We start from the raw sequence: 17,271 nt of genomic DNA on the forward strand, positions 1-17,271 counted from the left end.
TGATTTTAAAAACAAACAAACCCTTTTGTGACTGTTCTTTGCAGCATCCCATGTAACAGAAACTATGCACCTGATTTCTCATGCGATTGGATTTTGATGCATCCGATTCCTCACAGAAGATATGCCATCATCTTCAATCTACAGTCATAACTTGTATCTTTGGAAGTACACAACATTTGCTTTCTTTTTTGCTGGCCACACTACACTATATGCATTCACAATGCACTTTAGGGCTGTAGCACATTGCTTCATGACCTCAAAACAAGAAACCAGTCCTATATTAAAACACAGTAGTATTCAATTTAATTATAAAGAGAAGACAACAGCAAGCCAACTTGCATTACATTCTCTCCACTTCAGACAAGTTACATTGTTCGTCACAATGTTATAAAGGCAAATTACATGTTTTTAAAAAAGATCAGTGTCCAGAACTATTTTCAAACAGTACATAGTCTTTCAGAGCTAAAAGCCGTATTATTTTCATTGCCCACAAATTCAATTGGCACAATGCTCCCAGTGTTCCTGTCGCAGACCCCATTCAAAACGGATAAGAGACTGCACAAAAGCACAGCTCTGCTTTTCTGCAACTCTTGTTCGTTTCAATGGAGCCTAAGCAGGAGACATTATTGTGCCCAGTGCCAAAAGTAAAATAAAACAGCCCCAAGTTAGCAAGCGATTGCCGTCTTTCCTCCTGTCCCCTCTCCCAAGTGACAGAGACTTCAACACTCACCTGAAGAACAAAGGATATCAGAAGTGTAATAATGAGGCAGTGAAATGAACTGCTTATGTTCAAGACAGCATTTCTTTCTACATCCCAAAACATGCAAAAAAAAAAAATAAAATTATTTGGCCAGTAGCTAGGATAAGCAGACAGCATACAAGCTCAATTCATTTACAATCCAATAAAGAACAGAAATGCACTATTATTGTAAACTGTTCAACGTCCTTTCTTTTAAATACCTTAAATACATATTTTTGCAAGTTGATTTATGTACCTGATGGTTAATAAGGCGAATTCAGTGATTCTGGCTGCACAACATACCATGGTGGGGGGTTTTTTGCATATAATTCTCCACGGGCTCTTGCCTCAGGGCTTTATTCTTCCCACGGAATGCGTAAGTACTTATAGTGTCCCTTTCTAAAAAAACTACAGTGAAGCAAGCAGCACAGAATAATGCTAGGCAGTGGAGAAGGCAGTTTTTCATTCAGTTGTGACTCTTATTCCCACATAATGCAAATCTGAAAAATGAAAATGTTAAAAGAAAAATCTAGATGCAGAAAAGTTAATATACTCTGTTCTTGTTCCCTTGCCCACAACCCCCCATGCAGTTAGACATGTTAAAAGCAAACTGAAATGCTTCCTTTCGCTCAAGTGCCTGATCTGGTGCAATGTGTAGGTAACAGCTGGCCAGAGAAAGATCTTTGAAATCATCTTCAGCAAGAGAGAGGCACTGCGTTGTTGTTTTTAGCTGAGTTATAATTAAGGCTTCAAAACGATGCTGGTTCATAGCAGCTCGAGAGTCTTAGGATTGCACTGAGGGTCATTTTAACCTATTGCTTCACTGTTAGTCCTGTACGCCTGCTTACGCAGGTGGGTCTCAATCTCCTCTCTGAACACCAGCATCCCAAGGTGAGAGTGAGAGGCCTCATTCATGGCTTTAGACTGGATACACATGCGATATTGCTCCGGAGTCAGTTCATCGGCACAATGCTTCTCATGCCAGAGATGAAAGAGGCCAGGGACTGGGGTCCTGGCCACAATTAGATCACCATGCAAGTACTTTCGATAAAGGTGGACATCTTCTCCGCCCCAGCCTTTGACTTCCAAGTCAAAGCCCCCTGCAATAAATCAAAGACAGAAATCAGAAATGCTGTAATCAAATTACTTCACAAGCAGAGGTGTAGAGAAGATACATTCATTTTCAAGATCCTATATCTCCAAGCAAGATAAACCAGCAGGACTCACAAGGTTAAAAGATAATTCAAAGTAGAGATCTCAAGCTGCAAGTTAGGTAATAAAGGGCAAGTCCTTGTCTGAAGAGCTTCAGATTCTAATTACCTAGGAGTCAACAAAATTTTATGTATGTAATCACTAACAAAGAAGGGCTACCTGTTTAACAAAGATGATCACATCTTATATTTTAGTTGGAATTATTCAACTGTTGTCCTCAGTTGTGAACAGCTTCCAGAATCTAGATCCATCAGAAATCATGAAAAATCTGCACAATGAGTGCACCATCTTGCTGCTAATTCTTTAGCAGTTACAGTGGTACCTCGGGTTACATACAGTTCAGGTTACATACGCTTCAGGTTACAGACTCCGCTAACCCAGAAATAGTGCTTTAGGTTAAGAACTTTGCTTCAGGATGAGAACAGAAATCGTGCTCAGGTGGTGCGGCGGCGGCGGCAGGAGGCCCCATTAGCTAAAGTGGTGCTTCAGGTTAAGAACAGTTTCAGGTTAAGAACGCACCTCCAGAACGAATTAAGTACTTAACCCAAGGTACCACTGTATTCGCCATTTTTAAAACATGAAGATGGCAAAAAATGAAGTCCGAGAACTCTTGTAACTTAAAGATAGGTGAAAGCCAAAAATGGGGAACCCATAACCCTCCAAAGTTTGTTCAACTCCAGTTCCCACCAACCTCAGCCAATGGTAAGGGATTAAAGGAATGGAGTCCAACAATCTCTTGAGGTCCACATATTCCTCATCCCTGATATAAGCTAACAATTGCCTATAAGCTCTGCAAGAAAGCTATAGCTACACACATGCTAGTACTCAGGTCCTGATGTCATATAAAATCTTATTCCTGAAAGAGAAGAATTAGTTTCCAGAGTCATTAAGGGAAGCTATGAACATGCACACACACATTTTTTACAAGAAAGCACTGCCATTTATACATACACTTTCCCATTCAACAATCCCCTCTACTTTCAACTGCAGTTAAAGCAAGCAATAAAGCAAAGAAATATTAGTCATTGCAATTTATCATTTATTTTATTTATTAAAAGCATTAAAAGAAAATTCAGTATTAAACACAACACTGCACAAAGAACAGAAGTAGCATAAAATGCACCCTTTCTGGCAGAAAAAATACTAAAATAATTAGCACAGGTGTACAACAAGATACAAGTAATAAACTGAGAAGTCCAGATTATAGAAAAACATGAGCTGTTTAAAAGCAAAAAAAATTGTAATATGGACACGGCAAAAGAGCAATTCCTTGTCAGCAATAGTCAAATTTTGAAATAAAAAGTTTCCTTTAAAAATCAGCAAGATTTAGTTAAGGCCCCAAAGCCAAACAACAATCAGTGGGGACACACAAAATTACCAAGACTGATGAATTCTATAGCAAAAGTGGTTATTCCTTTCTCTTTTTCTTTGGAATGGTTTCTGATTTCCCTCCAAACTCTTGTTCCACTGAATTGGCTTTATTTGTCTCCTCCAGTTATCCCTTCCCTAGGAATTGTTCCTCTTCTTTAGATAACCTAATCCTATGGCACTATGGACATACTCATCTTTCATGGACAGGGAACAAAAAAAATCTAGAAGCTGGAGAAGTGACACATACTTAGGCTTGGGCTGCCCACAGGAAGTAAATAGTAATTTGCCTTAATTAAAAATATGAAGAGAGGCAACACACACACACAAAAATATTGGTGCAGTGCTACTGCATTTTTTAAAAGCAGCATTAATATTGTACAGTAACTAAAATAAGACATAAAGCTATTACACAATATCAAAACTCAGTTAAGCCACAAGGTGGTGCCAACATATATAGACAAAACTAAGCTGTGAGGCTTGTGCTAGCTTTTTAAATGCTCAAGTAAGAAACCGAATGGGTGAATAACTCACACATTTTTTTCCTACAAAGTTCAAGAACCATGACTTAATTAAGTATGCCCTGGGTGTCTTTAGACTGAAAGGCCGGACAGAAATAATGTAAAGTAATAGTTTCCTGGAAGAAATCATTTTTCTTCCTTAGTGAGAGCAAGAGTCACTAGAGCTGGGTATTTGTGCAGAATATCCAGCAAGAAGCAACATTCCCATGTCAATCAGTAAACAGAGGATATCTGACAAAATCCAAGACAAAAATAATAAAGCAAAGCATCTTACCAACAGCCAAGAAATCTGTTCGATACTGACAAGTCATTCCAAAACCAAAATCTCTCCAAAATCCAGAATCCTTTTTGTGCACCTACAATTATAAAAGTATGCATATTTAGGCATTTTGAAAAGAAGCAGGATCTGAAATTAATTATCCCAGTAAACAATTCACTCGCCACCCACTAGAGATGGGGGAGAATTTCAATTCGATTTGCATTTAAAGGTACCTAATTGGCAGTTTCCAAAACAATCTGAGAACCGAAGTACAGCTGTCCTTCAAATTTTGCAGTTGTCTAGCCAATTAAGCATGTACAAAAATGCATACGTCGGGATACAGTGTCCATAAAAATGCATGTGTTAGTGAAATCATACAAAAATTTGCAGTGCCAAAAGGAAACAATGGCATCAAGGCAAAACTAGGCATAACAGGCAACACTGGCATGCAGACTACCCGCTTCTCTATAACAACACACGGTCGTAATGTGCCCTGAATGTGTTTTCGCTGGGATTTCCATGTCCGTTGTCCCATCAAGTTCAAGCTGAAGTGAGACTTAAGGAAGCAATCCTAACTCGCCCCGCCCATAGCCTGGCTTCATGAAGAAGCAGTGGCAGAATGACTGCAACGCCAGCCTGGAGCTGGTGCCCTGGTTGGGCCCAGGTCACACCTGGTGCAGCAGCAGGGATAACACAGGATTTAATGGATCCGGGGTTGGCTCAGCCCCGCAAAGCTCAGTTTGAAGGCTTTATGCTTCTGGGATGCTGCTGGCGGCACTTCCATAGGCACATTTGGCAGGCAGAAGTAGGTGCAAAGTAATCAAATCAGCCTGTGTAAAGATACACACACCGCAATTCCTCTTCTTCTATCTCCTTGGCCTTCTATGAACTTCCTGTGTGATCCCCAGCTTTAGCAGCCTTCCTTGACCATATAGGCCTTCAGCTTTGGAAGCTCCCTACTTGACAGCTTTACATGCAGCATGAATAGGACCTTAGCCTACCTCGTACTCCAGCCAGTGCGCTACACATTATACTGTAACAGATTTCCAGTTTTGCCCTCATCTAATGTTTCTCTGTTTTCTTCTTTAATGAAGCAAACACCATGTATCATTAGGAACATGCCATTTTCTTTTTCTGCAAATGGTGTGGTAGAATCCTTCACCTTTGACCACTGACTCTCTGATACTTTTTTTTTAAAAAAAGCTGAACACAAAATTCTGCAAGCTTTGCAAGATGTTTGCATGCACCATTTGTAGATGCTGCTGAATTATTGTTATTTTTACTGAAGAGTGCGGGGTAAATTCTGGAGTAAAGGATCATGTTTAAGGTGCTGGTTTTAACCTTTAAAGCCCTATACGGCCTAGGACCCTCGTACCTACGGGACCGCCTCTCCTGGTATGTCCCACGGAGGACCTTACGGTCTTCAAATAAAAACATCTTGGAGATCCGGGGCCACAGGGAGGTTAGGTTGGCCTCGACCAGAGCCAGGGCTTTTTTGGCCGTGGCCCCAATCTGGTGGAACACTCTGCCACAAGAGACTAGGGCCCTGTGGGACTTGACATCTTTCCGCAAGGCCTGCAAGACAGAGCGGTTCCGCCAAGCCTTTGGCCAAGGCACAGTCTGACCCCCTCTCTCTTTCTGTAATCCCCATAGAACTCTAGCCCAATGGTTGCCATTAATTTAATTCTGAATTGATTTTAGAATGTATTTTAATTAATTGACTGTGATTTTTTGTACACTGTGCTATTTTTACTTGTTAGGCACTATGAGCTCGGCTTTGGCCAGGGAGGGTGAGATACAAAAAAAAATTATGATGAAGATGATGGTGATGATGAAGAGGATAACTGGCATTAGCACCAGTCTATATGTGGATAAAGCTATAATCTTCCTTCTCCATTTTTTATCTTTAGGTTAACCGGATGAATTGTTGGGAATTTAGGAAGCTTTTTGGACTATGGAACATTTAAGGAGTATGCAATTTAAGGCTTACTAGTATCTGTTTGGTTAATTATTTTTATTTCCAAATTCTTCTAAGTTGATTGTTCTTTAGTAAATTGCTGAAATCTTTATTCGCTCTATTTATTTCACATTTGAATTTCCCCTACGTAGCATTTAATGATTTACATGCTCCATGGCATGTAAATGAATGTGCTCATTTACACATTTGTTTTATGTTTCAACGAGTGTTTAATTTATAAGTTTTCATCATCCCATGCAGTGTTTTAAATATTTCAAATTTCTTCTTCTTTTGATCTGACTCTTGTCCTCTCTGCTTAATGGAGAAGGCTCAACAGAGCTAAATTTAAAGGACTTACTTTCCACGATAAACAGTTCTTCCATCAAACACTGCATTGAAGCTGCTACGGTTAATATGGAGAACAAGGTTTTTAAGCTTCTTTAAACTCCAGTCACTTACCAACTGCTGCTCCACAGGGGGTGGCACATCTTGATTAGCATAGACAATGGCAGGATTATAAAGGCTGAATACCACAGGATAGAAAACTTTCTTCCCTACAGAGACAGGAGAGATTTGTTACTCCTTATGGGACATCTTTGGGCAGAAAAAAGCAGCTGCACGTTTCCTCTATTTTTTTTATTAAACAGTAATCCATCTAACAAGCAAAAGAAAAGAAAAAAGTCTGCCTCTTAAGACTTTTGCTCAAAAAACCCATGTTATGCATCAGTCACAGCACAAAGGGGGAATGGAACCAAGCATGCACAGCCAAATATTATATTTGGGTCTGGAACGAGAGCATCAAATAACCCGAGGAGTTAAAAGCAACAGTGTTCAAAATTATTTCTGACTGGAAGAGATCGTTCTGATGAAGGTAACTATAAATAAAACTTTCGAAAAGGGTCAAACACCAGTATGTGAAAGACACATGACTCCTAACCTCAACGTCCCTCTAAAATAAAAGGTATAGTCTTTGCCATTGCTGTAAATTTTGGCCCAATTCCAGATGTGGCTCTTGCCAAGGGTGTTGGATAGTGATTAGAGTGTCACATCTTGGGGAGACCAAGATTTAATTATTTATTACGTAGGATCTAATGAAGAGGTCCAGTGCCAGTTTAAAGATGCACAGTGGGGTTGTCCCCTGCCTGTGGGGGTGCTGGGCAAGAGAAGATAGAAAACTGCTTAATCCAAGTGAGAACATTGGTCCATGTAGCTCATAACTGTTTACGTGAGTGGCAGCAGCTTTCTGGTTTTGGACAGGAGACATTCCAGTGCTAATGGAAGATGTTGTGAGTTGAACTTGGGGGTCTTCTGCATGCAGCGCTGAATGCTCTACCAGGTGGCCTATGCCACTCCACTATTTGAAGCTCAGTTCCCATCTTGGTTTTATACTCAAATTTCCAGTCCCTAACAAATTATCTGCCCACACTTATCCCAGTGTTATGCTTTTCATGGTGGCCAGTGGGAACTATGCATGTGATGCATAGAGACAACATTCCTATTTGTCCCCAGGATCTGGTATGTGGAGGAATCCTGCCTCTGAGCCATTTCATTCCATTTAACTATCATGGATGATAGCAGACACTTCTATGGGAAGAGCACTGAGAAGCAGTATTGAGTAGAGCTGGTGGGACTTGCAACCCTCCCACTTTCCAGAAGCCTTGGCTGCCTCTGCTGACTTTAGAAACCTAGTGTGAACATACCTGGCTCAGCATTCAAGCGGCAGCTATTTAAGAACTCGGCTGTGAAATAAATATCAACATCGCAGAAGAACATCAAGACCTCGCCTTTTTCCCAGGCTCTGGCACCCACATCTAGTCCCCGACCACGATTGAATTCCTCATTCAAAGAAACCAGGGTGTAATTATGAAAGTTAGCCTCTCTAAGAAAAAAAAAAGAGGGGTGGGAACATAGAAAAATAGTGATGTTAAAATGTTCAGTTTATGACACATCAGCTTCAGCTTGGCAAACTATGCTTCATACACAGCCTGGGCTCTATCTCTTTTATGGAATAGGTTTTGCACTTATGGATGCTGCCAATTGGGATATGTTTCTGTTGGATTCTGTCAGAAGCAAGGGCAACTAGTTCACAAATTAGAGTGTTATCTGTAGTGGCACTTGAACTCTAGAACTCTTGGTGCCTTCTTTGCAAGTCAATACATTTTTATCTTTAGTTTCTATATTCTGCTCCAGGTAAAAAGAGTTTCTCCCCGATATGAAACAGAAATATATAGGATCAAGATGGTAGCAAGATTTCACTTCTACCACTAAATTAAATAGTTTCAAGAAAAACTTGAAACACCTTGCCTGCAATAAGTATGCTGTAAATTACCACTCCCCCCCCCAAAAAAACCCCCCGTTTACCAATGTAGATGTATTTTGAACAAAGAACCATAAACACATATGGAAGTCTCTTGAGTGCTTATCAGCATCCTCTATTTTGTCATTTAAAATCTCCTACTGGCATAGGATATTTTTATGCTTTAGAAAAAATTGCCACATCAGCAAATCTTAGAGCTACCACAGATTTTTGTTCAAAAAAGCTATCTAATAGTTACATGAATTCAGCGAATATAGAGATTTCCCCAATACAGTCATTGTGAACTGTTTCCCCCAGAAATGCCAACCTGGCCTCAACACTACTAGAGGTGACATCTTTTTAGAAACTGCTTAGAGACTACTCTGGTATTAAGCAGTATACAGCTATATGAAATAAAGAAACAGCTGTTTTGGGAAGCTTTTGGTAATGGCTGATTCTATTATTTCTGCTGCTGCTGCTGAGTTTGGGGTCTTTTCCCCCTCTGGTTGTTGCTTTTTTAAACAAAGGCTGTTTATTCTTATGTGAGGTTTTTGCATTGATTTGTGTTTGTTGTGGTTTGTTGCAATGTGTTTTCTTGCAAAGGAACAGTAGAATATTGATTTTGCTAAAAAATAAATTCAGAAAAATAAAAACTTTGCTACTTACTCACTAAAATGCAAATAACATTGCAAGGTTTTCTACTAACCCCAGCCAGTCATCAAAACCCATTGCATTATCTGGGGGGAAGCATTATACCAGCACCTCATTAAGACAAATTTAAACAGCTAATTGCTGCTTTGTTTTTTACATAATCAAAAGTTTGAACTTTTTCAACTCACCTAGCAACTGATTCTAAGATGCTCTTGACGTCAGAAAGCCCCTCATGTCCAAAATATACAACTGTGAGGTGAATTCGCTTGTCCTGGTTAATGCACACTTCCCTGGAGAAGCAAAACAAGTATTTGGTATTGCAATAGCTTAACAAGGCGTTATGTAATTTAAAATAGCAAATATCGCATACTGGATTTGTTCTATTTGCAAATACATTTACCTATTGCATCCTAGAAATCAATCTGATCAAATTAATCACTAAGTCACTGCACTGTCGGGAATAAAAGGCTTATAGGTGTGATGTCCATTATAAATGAATGACAAACGGGCACAGCTCATTCATCCTTTATGCCTTCTTCCCCTTACTGCTTCTTGAGATGTGGCTAATATTTAATCCATTGCACATCAGGTACCAAATGCTCCAGCAATCTATGGTCACATTTTGCACACTAGCCTATATTTCAGAGGCAAAAAAGCATCTCAGAAGATGCTTCTCCAAACTGGAACTACCAGTGTTCTACAATACCACTAAGCGTTATAGCTGATTGGAAGATTCACTGTATTTGCCTTCTACTGTAGAAAATGACTACATAGGATTGGTATAGGGCCTAGTTTCTGAAGCACTTACCTGAAGTTTTGCATGAACTGTGCAAAAACCTCCGTCCTTCCAGCAAGGGGAACAATGATGTTTATTATTGACCTGGAGATGTCAACAGTTTCACTCTTCACTTTCATTAGGGGCCCAAATGGACGAAACAGTGTGACATGCCTGTACTCCATATCATCTGCCTTCTTGTAGAACAGTTCATATTGTGTCCCTTTGTCTCTCTCAGTACGATAATAACCTTAGGAACAATTTACAGGAGGAACTGATTCAGTCACAGACTTTAAACTCAGTGACAAATTCCACTGCTTCAGGAATTACTATACATTGTGAGGAGAGTGTCAATATTCAGGATGGTGCTCAGCCAGGTACATTATTATGTAGAAAAACAAACAAACTCAGCTGTCAAGACTGAAAATGTGAAAGGAACTCCAGAGCACAATCTTCTCATATATAAACCCCAGATTCAACCCCTCGTAATTCCACTTAAAGTATTTCAAGTACCAAGATGAGGAAAAGACCTTAGCCAAATGCTAGACAAGCTGCTGCAGGTCACAGCAGATGGAACAATGATCTGATTCTACAAGGCAGTTCCTTAACTATTTCTGCAACAAAAGCACCATCCCAAGTGTGTCTCCTATTCTCAAAATGCTAGCCAAGTTGTAAACTGCACACTTGCAGGGAGAGGGGGCAGAGAGAGAGAGAGAGAGAGAGAGAGAGAGAGAGAGAGAGAGAGAGACTGCAGTAACCAATGTTCAAAATGAAAATCAGACTCCTGCCGTCATTATCTATTGTAGAATTTTATTGACAGATTAAGATGCTTAGTAGGTCAAGTCCTACACTAAGAAGCAGATGACTTGGCTTGACTGTGTTAAGCTGCGACTGATCCTTCTTCAAGAAGATCAATACTTTAAAATCAGCTGGCTGACTTTCATAGAACAAATTTGTACTCATTTAAGTCTAACCTGCTTATTGGCAACATCAGGCTCTCAAGAAAGCTTTCATTATAATTACTACCAAATACAGTTTTTATAAAAGTACCCGTTGGCAATCTTTGATTTAGCAGTTGAAACGACCATTCCCAATTTCTCTTTGAAAAAGAAAAAATATGCTACTTCTTTAGGCTTATCAAAGGCTAAGTGTACATAATTCATTCAGGGTTTTTTTTGGGGGGGGGAGAAGCAGAAGGTGCAAAGGAACAAGTACTAGAAAGCATTATCATTTCCCCCCCTCTAACTAGTTCCCGTATCCTTAATGTAATCTGCCAGCATTTAGAAGTCCTGCACCAAAGGATGACAAATTTGGCAAACACTGACAATAAACTTGTATTGCCTCCAAAGAGCAAATATGCATTACAGAAACCAAATAGTATAGCAAACTATTTCCATAGCTGGCCTCAAAAAATGCCAGCTATGCATTACCATTGCAAGAGGTAAATAATTTTCTCTCCATCAATTTCCTTGATAGAAAATGAACTGTGGTAAACCGAATTAAAACAAACACTATTGTCATTTGCAGAAATTTTTATAAATGCTGCTCAAAGTGAAAATTTTGAGTTAAATATTTGCTTAACTGGAAAGGATCAAAAGGGTAAGTTTAAGGGAACAGTTTTTCATAGAGCTGTGAAAAAACAGCCTCTCTAAAATCTATATCATATTTATCAGTGGAGAAGCTAGGATGACAGTTTGGCCAAATATTTTCCAGGGAACTACTGGAAGAAAAAAGGTTTTATTTTACTTTATTTTTTTTATTTATTGTATACCACCCTACATCCGCAGAGTTCAGTGCAGTTCACAAATTAAAAATACAAGATAAAAACACAAAATACACAAAAAAAGCAAGAAGGGGAAAAAACCTAATAAGAATAATGCTAGGTCAGGCCAATGGCCCATTCAGTCCCCCATCCTGTTCTCACAGTGACCAACCAAATGCCTGTGGGAAACACACAAGCAGTCAATATGCACACATTCTCCAAGGCCTGTTGAAGATTATGCATATTGACCTGGAAATGTGCACTATTCCTTCTTCATGGAAGCATTATATGCACATTCTCCATGAAGCCAAGTGAATGTGCGCAATGACTAGCTGTCATGCACATTAACTGTTTGACAGGGCTAGGAAAATTTGCTTTTGAAATATATCATAATATATCGCCAGCTAAAACTTGTGATATCCCGATATATTATGATGTTGGAAAGGAGGCAGGGAAGTAGGAGGCAGTTGCCAGCCATGCAGATGATCAGCATCACTGTGCATAGCTCCTGCTGCTTCCTGGCAACAAGGCCAGGCAGGTAGCGTTGTTCTGAGTGGAGCACTTCAGCCAGGGCACCGTGTGACACTGCAAACGCAAACACGGGGATTCCTGCTCCAAAATTCTGGAATCGCTCTTGCGATCTTAACTTTAAACAGGTTTCCAGGCAATGTATCAATGTATCGCCCAGGCCTACTGCTCAACTTACATTCCACTTAACACCCCTCCACACACACACAATTTCTAGTTAATAGCAAACATATAACAATAATGCGGCCAACACTATACAGTGGTACCTCTGGATACAAACGGGATCCGTTCCGGATCCCCGTTTGCATCCTGAAGCAAACACAATCCACGCATGCGGGTGACGTCATTTTGACCGTCTGCACATGTGCGAGCGGCGAAACCCGGAAGTAACGCATTCCGTTACTTCCGGGTCGCCCCAGAGCGCAACCCGAAAGCGCTCAACCTGAAGCATATTTAACCCAAGGTATGACTGTACAACATTAATGATTAAAAACCCAAAAGGAATAAGAATAAAGACAACACCTGTCTTTCTGTACTGGTAGTTTGAAAGTGTTAAGATACCTGAAGACTGCAATACTATACAAGTATCCCCTGGACTAAGTCCCACAAAAGTCCAATGCACAGCTGTCAAGTAAATATGCATAGCATAGGGTTGAAGGTGGGGAGAAACACCCAGAGTTTGCAGAGATTGTCAGAAGATTATAATTCTCTATGAGCAAACAGAGTTATCATGCATAGTTGCTAGAGAATTAATCACCAGTCCTACGTGGATTTCTACAGATCCCGTCAAGACTAATGATGTCAAAGCTCTGCTCAGCTACTCAGTCCACTGAGGACTAGGTCACCATGCCCCTACCAAAAATAATTTAAGAGTCTGAAAATAGGCTGCATTCAGACCTCTTAACAGACGTTTCTGAAAAAATAACTTCTGGATTTCTATCTCTTGCTTTTATGCTGAAATGGCATTTGTGAAGAAAAATCCAGAAACTGCTATGTGGCAAACTACCATTCAAAACTACATCCCATCTCCAATGTCTGAGCTTGCAGTTTGGCAAAGCTCATGATTTACTGACATCACCTGAACCGGGGTTCATTTTAAGAGTCCGTTATGTGTTCCTTTCACTAACAGACTCAAATCAGCTATTCTAACAGTATGAAGAATTTGTTTCTGCTCCCAATCTTTCTTAGAAACGTATCAGCCTACCCCAAACACAAATAACTTGTGCAATTGCCAAGACCGCCTAATTAAAAATGGCCACAATTTACCTCCACAATGTAGGCTTGGTTCTGCTGCAATATACTATGCTAATTCATTCACTGACGTTTAAGGAATATTGATTTTTCTACATAATCTGAATGGACAAATTTTAAATGTGTATATCCAGTTTCCTGTAGAATATGTACAATGCTATCAATGTGCATGTGCTTACGGTCATAGGAAGGTGTCTGAAAGATGAGACGGGCAGGCATTGTGCGCATGTGTAGGAGAGCCATCTCGGGCAGCCTTTCATTGTGGGAGCAACCTTATTTCTAGAGGAGCTGGGAGGGCCCTTGCAAGCGTGCATATACGAGTTTCACTCGGGGTCAGTGGCACCTTTGACATGACTGATCTCGCGCCGCCTGTCTGTCTGCCTGCTGCTGCCAGGCAGGTGGCGCAAGATCAGTCGTGTCAAAGGTGTCGCTGACCCTGCTGCCGCATAGCAGCTCAATACAATACACTTAGGTCCTATATACCTGAAGGAGCGTCTCCACCCCCATCGTTCAGCCCGGACAGTGAGATCCAGCACCGAGGGCCTTCTGGAGGTTCCCTCATTGCGAGAAGTGAGGTTACAGGGAACCAGACAGAGGGCCTTCTCGGTAGTGGTGCCCGCCCTGTGGAATGCCCTCCCTTCAGATGTGAAGGAAATAAGCAGTTATCTTCTTTTTCAAAGGCATCTGAAGGTAGCCCTGTTTAGGGAAGTTTTTAATATTTAATTCTGTATTGTTTTTAACACTTGATTGGAAGCTGCCCAGAGTTGCTGGGGAAACTCAGCCAGATGGGTGGGGTATAAATAAATTATTATTATTAATTATTATTATTATTATTATTATTATTATTGTTATATAGGCGGCTTCAGTGGTGGGAGCCTGGCACCCCCCAGAATTCAGCGCCCGAGTGCCCCACACCCCTTGCACCCCCGGCCCTGCTCAAAACACATTGGAAATTTAAAAGCAGGCAAAAGACTACTGGTATGCATTGAAAACTATCAGCAGTCCATTTATTTCCATGTTTATTTCTCAAGGTTAACAGCTGCAATATTTATATCAAACTCCTTGTACAGTAAACTTGTTATGACAGAATGGCTGAATCAGCAAATAAAATAAAACTGATACATTTTCTGGATGTAATGGTTTCCGGCTTCAACCAGGCAAGCTGCAAACTTATCAACTGGTATATCATTTTTGAACCCACACCAAGTATATGGTAGTCTTGGTAATCAAGAGTATTCATCAGGGGAAATGGCAATGCTAAATGGCTGTTAAAACTGAATGGGTCCAAGTGAGCAATGAACTCTTAAAATATTTTAAACCCAAGAGTTTATAAACGAATTTGCCAGAGAGATTGCAAACATTTCTGGAAAAAAACAAAAACATCACCCAACACTCTTTGCAACAGAGTGGTTCACTGACTAATCCCTAGGCTATTTTTCCATGAAGGATTCAACTACACAGGGAAATGAGTTTTGGAAAAACCAACAGCTTCCCTATCTATGATTATTTCCATCATACATTGCACTCATTTTAACTGGTTTGGTAGCTAACAGGGAAAAGCACAAATACCTCATCCCAATGTTTGCTCGCCTGCTCAAGTGGCAGTCTATGTTTTGCTGCACATTCTGTCTGTACTACTGGAATTACTGAGGCCTTTCCACTGCTCAGATGATTTCTGTCCTCCTCCCCCTTGCTGATTATTCTCATTTCTTCAGTGTTTTGTTTTGCTTTTTTAAAAAAATAAATGAGGCATTTTTGGATGGGCATAGAGTGAACTCTGCAATTTTCTGTCTTTATCGTATGACTTAAAGAATGCCACAAGCCATTATTGTGAAATGGCTGGGAATTTCAGGAGTTGTAATGGCCAAATTAGAAACAACTATTCTGTGGCTGAGTGAAACAAATTATTTGACAACGCAACTAAAACCTGCTTATAAGTTCAAAAATCAGAAATACCAGCATTCTGCTGGTGGTGATGGGGAAAATCCATAGCAATTAACTCTTGAATGGTGTCTGGGTGCATCTAGCCAAATTCTCGAAGGTGTTTTGTTTTTCTTGTTGAGTTGTTTGAGTGGACACAGGTTAGCCTACCGGCTGCTATGGTGTTATACATACTGGCATCACTGCATTTACAGTTACAACTCCCAAAGAACTTCAAACCCAAATTCTGTTGAGATCTCATGGTTTAACCTGAATTCGGTTTCTCCATATCATTAGACAGAGTCACAGTTAAGGGATAATAATTTTAATTGTGCATGGGTATTTTAACAACGGCAACTGCCTGCTTACTGAAAATTTGAAAACCTAAATATTCTGATAAAGATGCCAATTTCGATTTTTTAAAAAAATATGCTTTAGGTTACTGTTACTTGCCGTTGTGATGTGTGTTTGTAATGTGCACAGTTCTTAAGAGTTAAACATTTGTGATTAATCCCTAAAAGTGCTTTTAAGTATAGAATCATAGAATTCTAGTTGTTCCAGTGCTGAACAACTCTTATTTAAAATTCATTTTTTTAAAAAAGTAACAAGGCAAGAATATCAAGTGAAGCAGTTGAATTTGTCTGGAAAACTACTTCATTTGTTGATGCAAGCTAACCAGGCAACAATTTTTATGAAGTGAGCAGATATACAAGATACTGAAACGACCAAAGGGAACAAAATATTAAGAGGGGAAGATTTAGTCATTGTTTGCCATAGTTGCTCAGTTCTGACCAAAAAAAGTCTTCTGTTGGCTTGCCAGAAAAAGTTTAGTCAATGCTATTTCCTCATCTTATAAACTGCAGACTAACTGCCTTAAAAAAAAAAGAAACGTACCGAAAAGAGGCGATGTAGCATTACTGCGGCCAGCTACTAACCTACTCTAATGATTTACTGCCCAGAGTGATTTTCCTTTAAGTGTTGCAGAATGATTCAACAGCAACTATAACCCAACATTGAAGACACGTGGCCATGAAGAGAACATGCTCACTTTGTTCTGAAGGCATTGCTCCTAAGGGAAATGCATATGTAAAAGTCTTGGTATTTACAGAGTGCTTTCTGGGTATTCAAAGCACTTCACATACATTATGTAGAATTCAACAATATGCCAACATGGGCGCCTTCATGGAGCAAACAAATTATCAAGACCTGAAGATTGAGATAGCAATTCACAAAACTGCACAAGTACACATGACGACAGAGACAAAGCAGGTGCATAAAAAAAGAGCAGTACTTACCACTGTGGTGCAATTTCTTGAAAATGACAGTCTCAAGGCAATCTTAGACATGAACATTTTCAATAAGTCTTAGAAATCATTGCCATATTTTTGACCGCATTTTGGAAACAATGACACAGCATCCAAAAGAAAAAGAAAAACCTTTTTTTCTGCCTAAAGAATTAGCAATGAAGTGAAACCATCATTGTTAAGTTTCTTAGAGCCTAAGAATAATGAACTGCAAAGATTCCTAAACAAGTGAATATATTCATGCGCCAGTCAAGGGTGGTCACAGCAGTTTTCTACGTTTTGGGGCACAGGGTGTACTGGTTTGAAAACTCAGCTGAGAAGTTTCAAGTACACCCAGTCTGGGATCGCTAATATGTGTTCCACCAGACTACTCTAAAAATGCTGAGTGCTGCATGTAACTTATTACCCCCATTACAGGACTATACCGCAGCCTGAGACATACTGAAGTACTCCTGCCAACTTGTGATTTAAAAAATATGCCATCTGTTACTGGACTGGTGGAAAGTGGACAGGGGTTGGGGAAGAAGTCAAGAATATGGAGCTGCTGTCTATGGGGGTGAGGGGGATATTTAACCCCCGTACAGTACTTCAGTATTTACCTGGTTTTAGTTCTATGCTGATATCTGTCCTCCCAATTTCTCAAAGGTTTTCTTCCTCTGAGAAAAGACTTCTATTTTTTTTCTGCTTCATTCCCAGGGCACTTGATAATTCCTTTAGAAGTTTACTAT

The 17,271-nt window shown here is 39.9% G+C and overlaps 1 protein-coding gene across 2 annotated transcripts in view; it reads right to left on the reverse strand.

The window, feature by feature from the left end:
• Window positions 1-280: 280 nt before the first annotated feature.
• The window catches only part of CSGALNACT2 (chondroitin sulfate N-acetylgalactosaminyltransferase 2), a 33,293-nt gene continuing 16,302 nt past the window's right edge, over window positions 281-17,271 (reverse strand). For both annotated transcript variants that reach the window (XM_081191326.1, XM_081191325.1), the window contains exons 3-8: window positions 9,812-10,028; window positions 9,192-9,293; window positions 7,757-7,935; window positions 6,516-6,610; window positions 4,115-4,196; window positions 281-1,839 (exon numbers count right to left, since the gene is read on the reverse strand). In XM_081191326.1, the coding sequence (XP_081047452.1) occupies window positions 1,547-1,839; window positions 4,115-4,196; window positions 6,516-6,610; window positions 7,757-7,935; window positions 9,192-9,293; window positions 9,812-10,028 (968 nt within the window). In that variant the 3' untranslated portion in view covers window positions 281-1,546. The remainder of the gene's footprint in view (window positions 1,840-4,114; window positions 4,197-6,515; window positions 6,611-7,756; window positions 7,936-9,191; window positions 9,294-9,811; window positions 10,029-17,271) is intronic.

The sequence above is a fragment of the Podarcis bocagei genome, assembly GCF_964188305.1.
Source record: "Podarcis bocagei genome assembly, chromosome: 4".
NCBI lineage: Eukaryota > Metazoa > Chordata > Lepidosauria > Squamata > Lacertidae > Podarcis > Podarcis bocagei.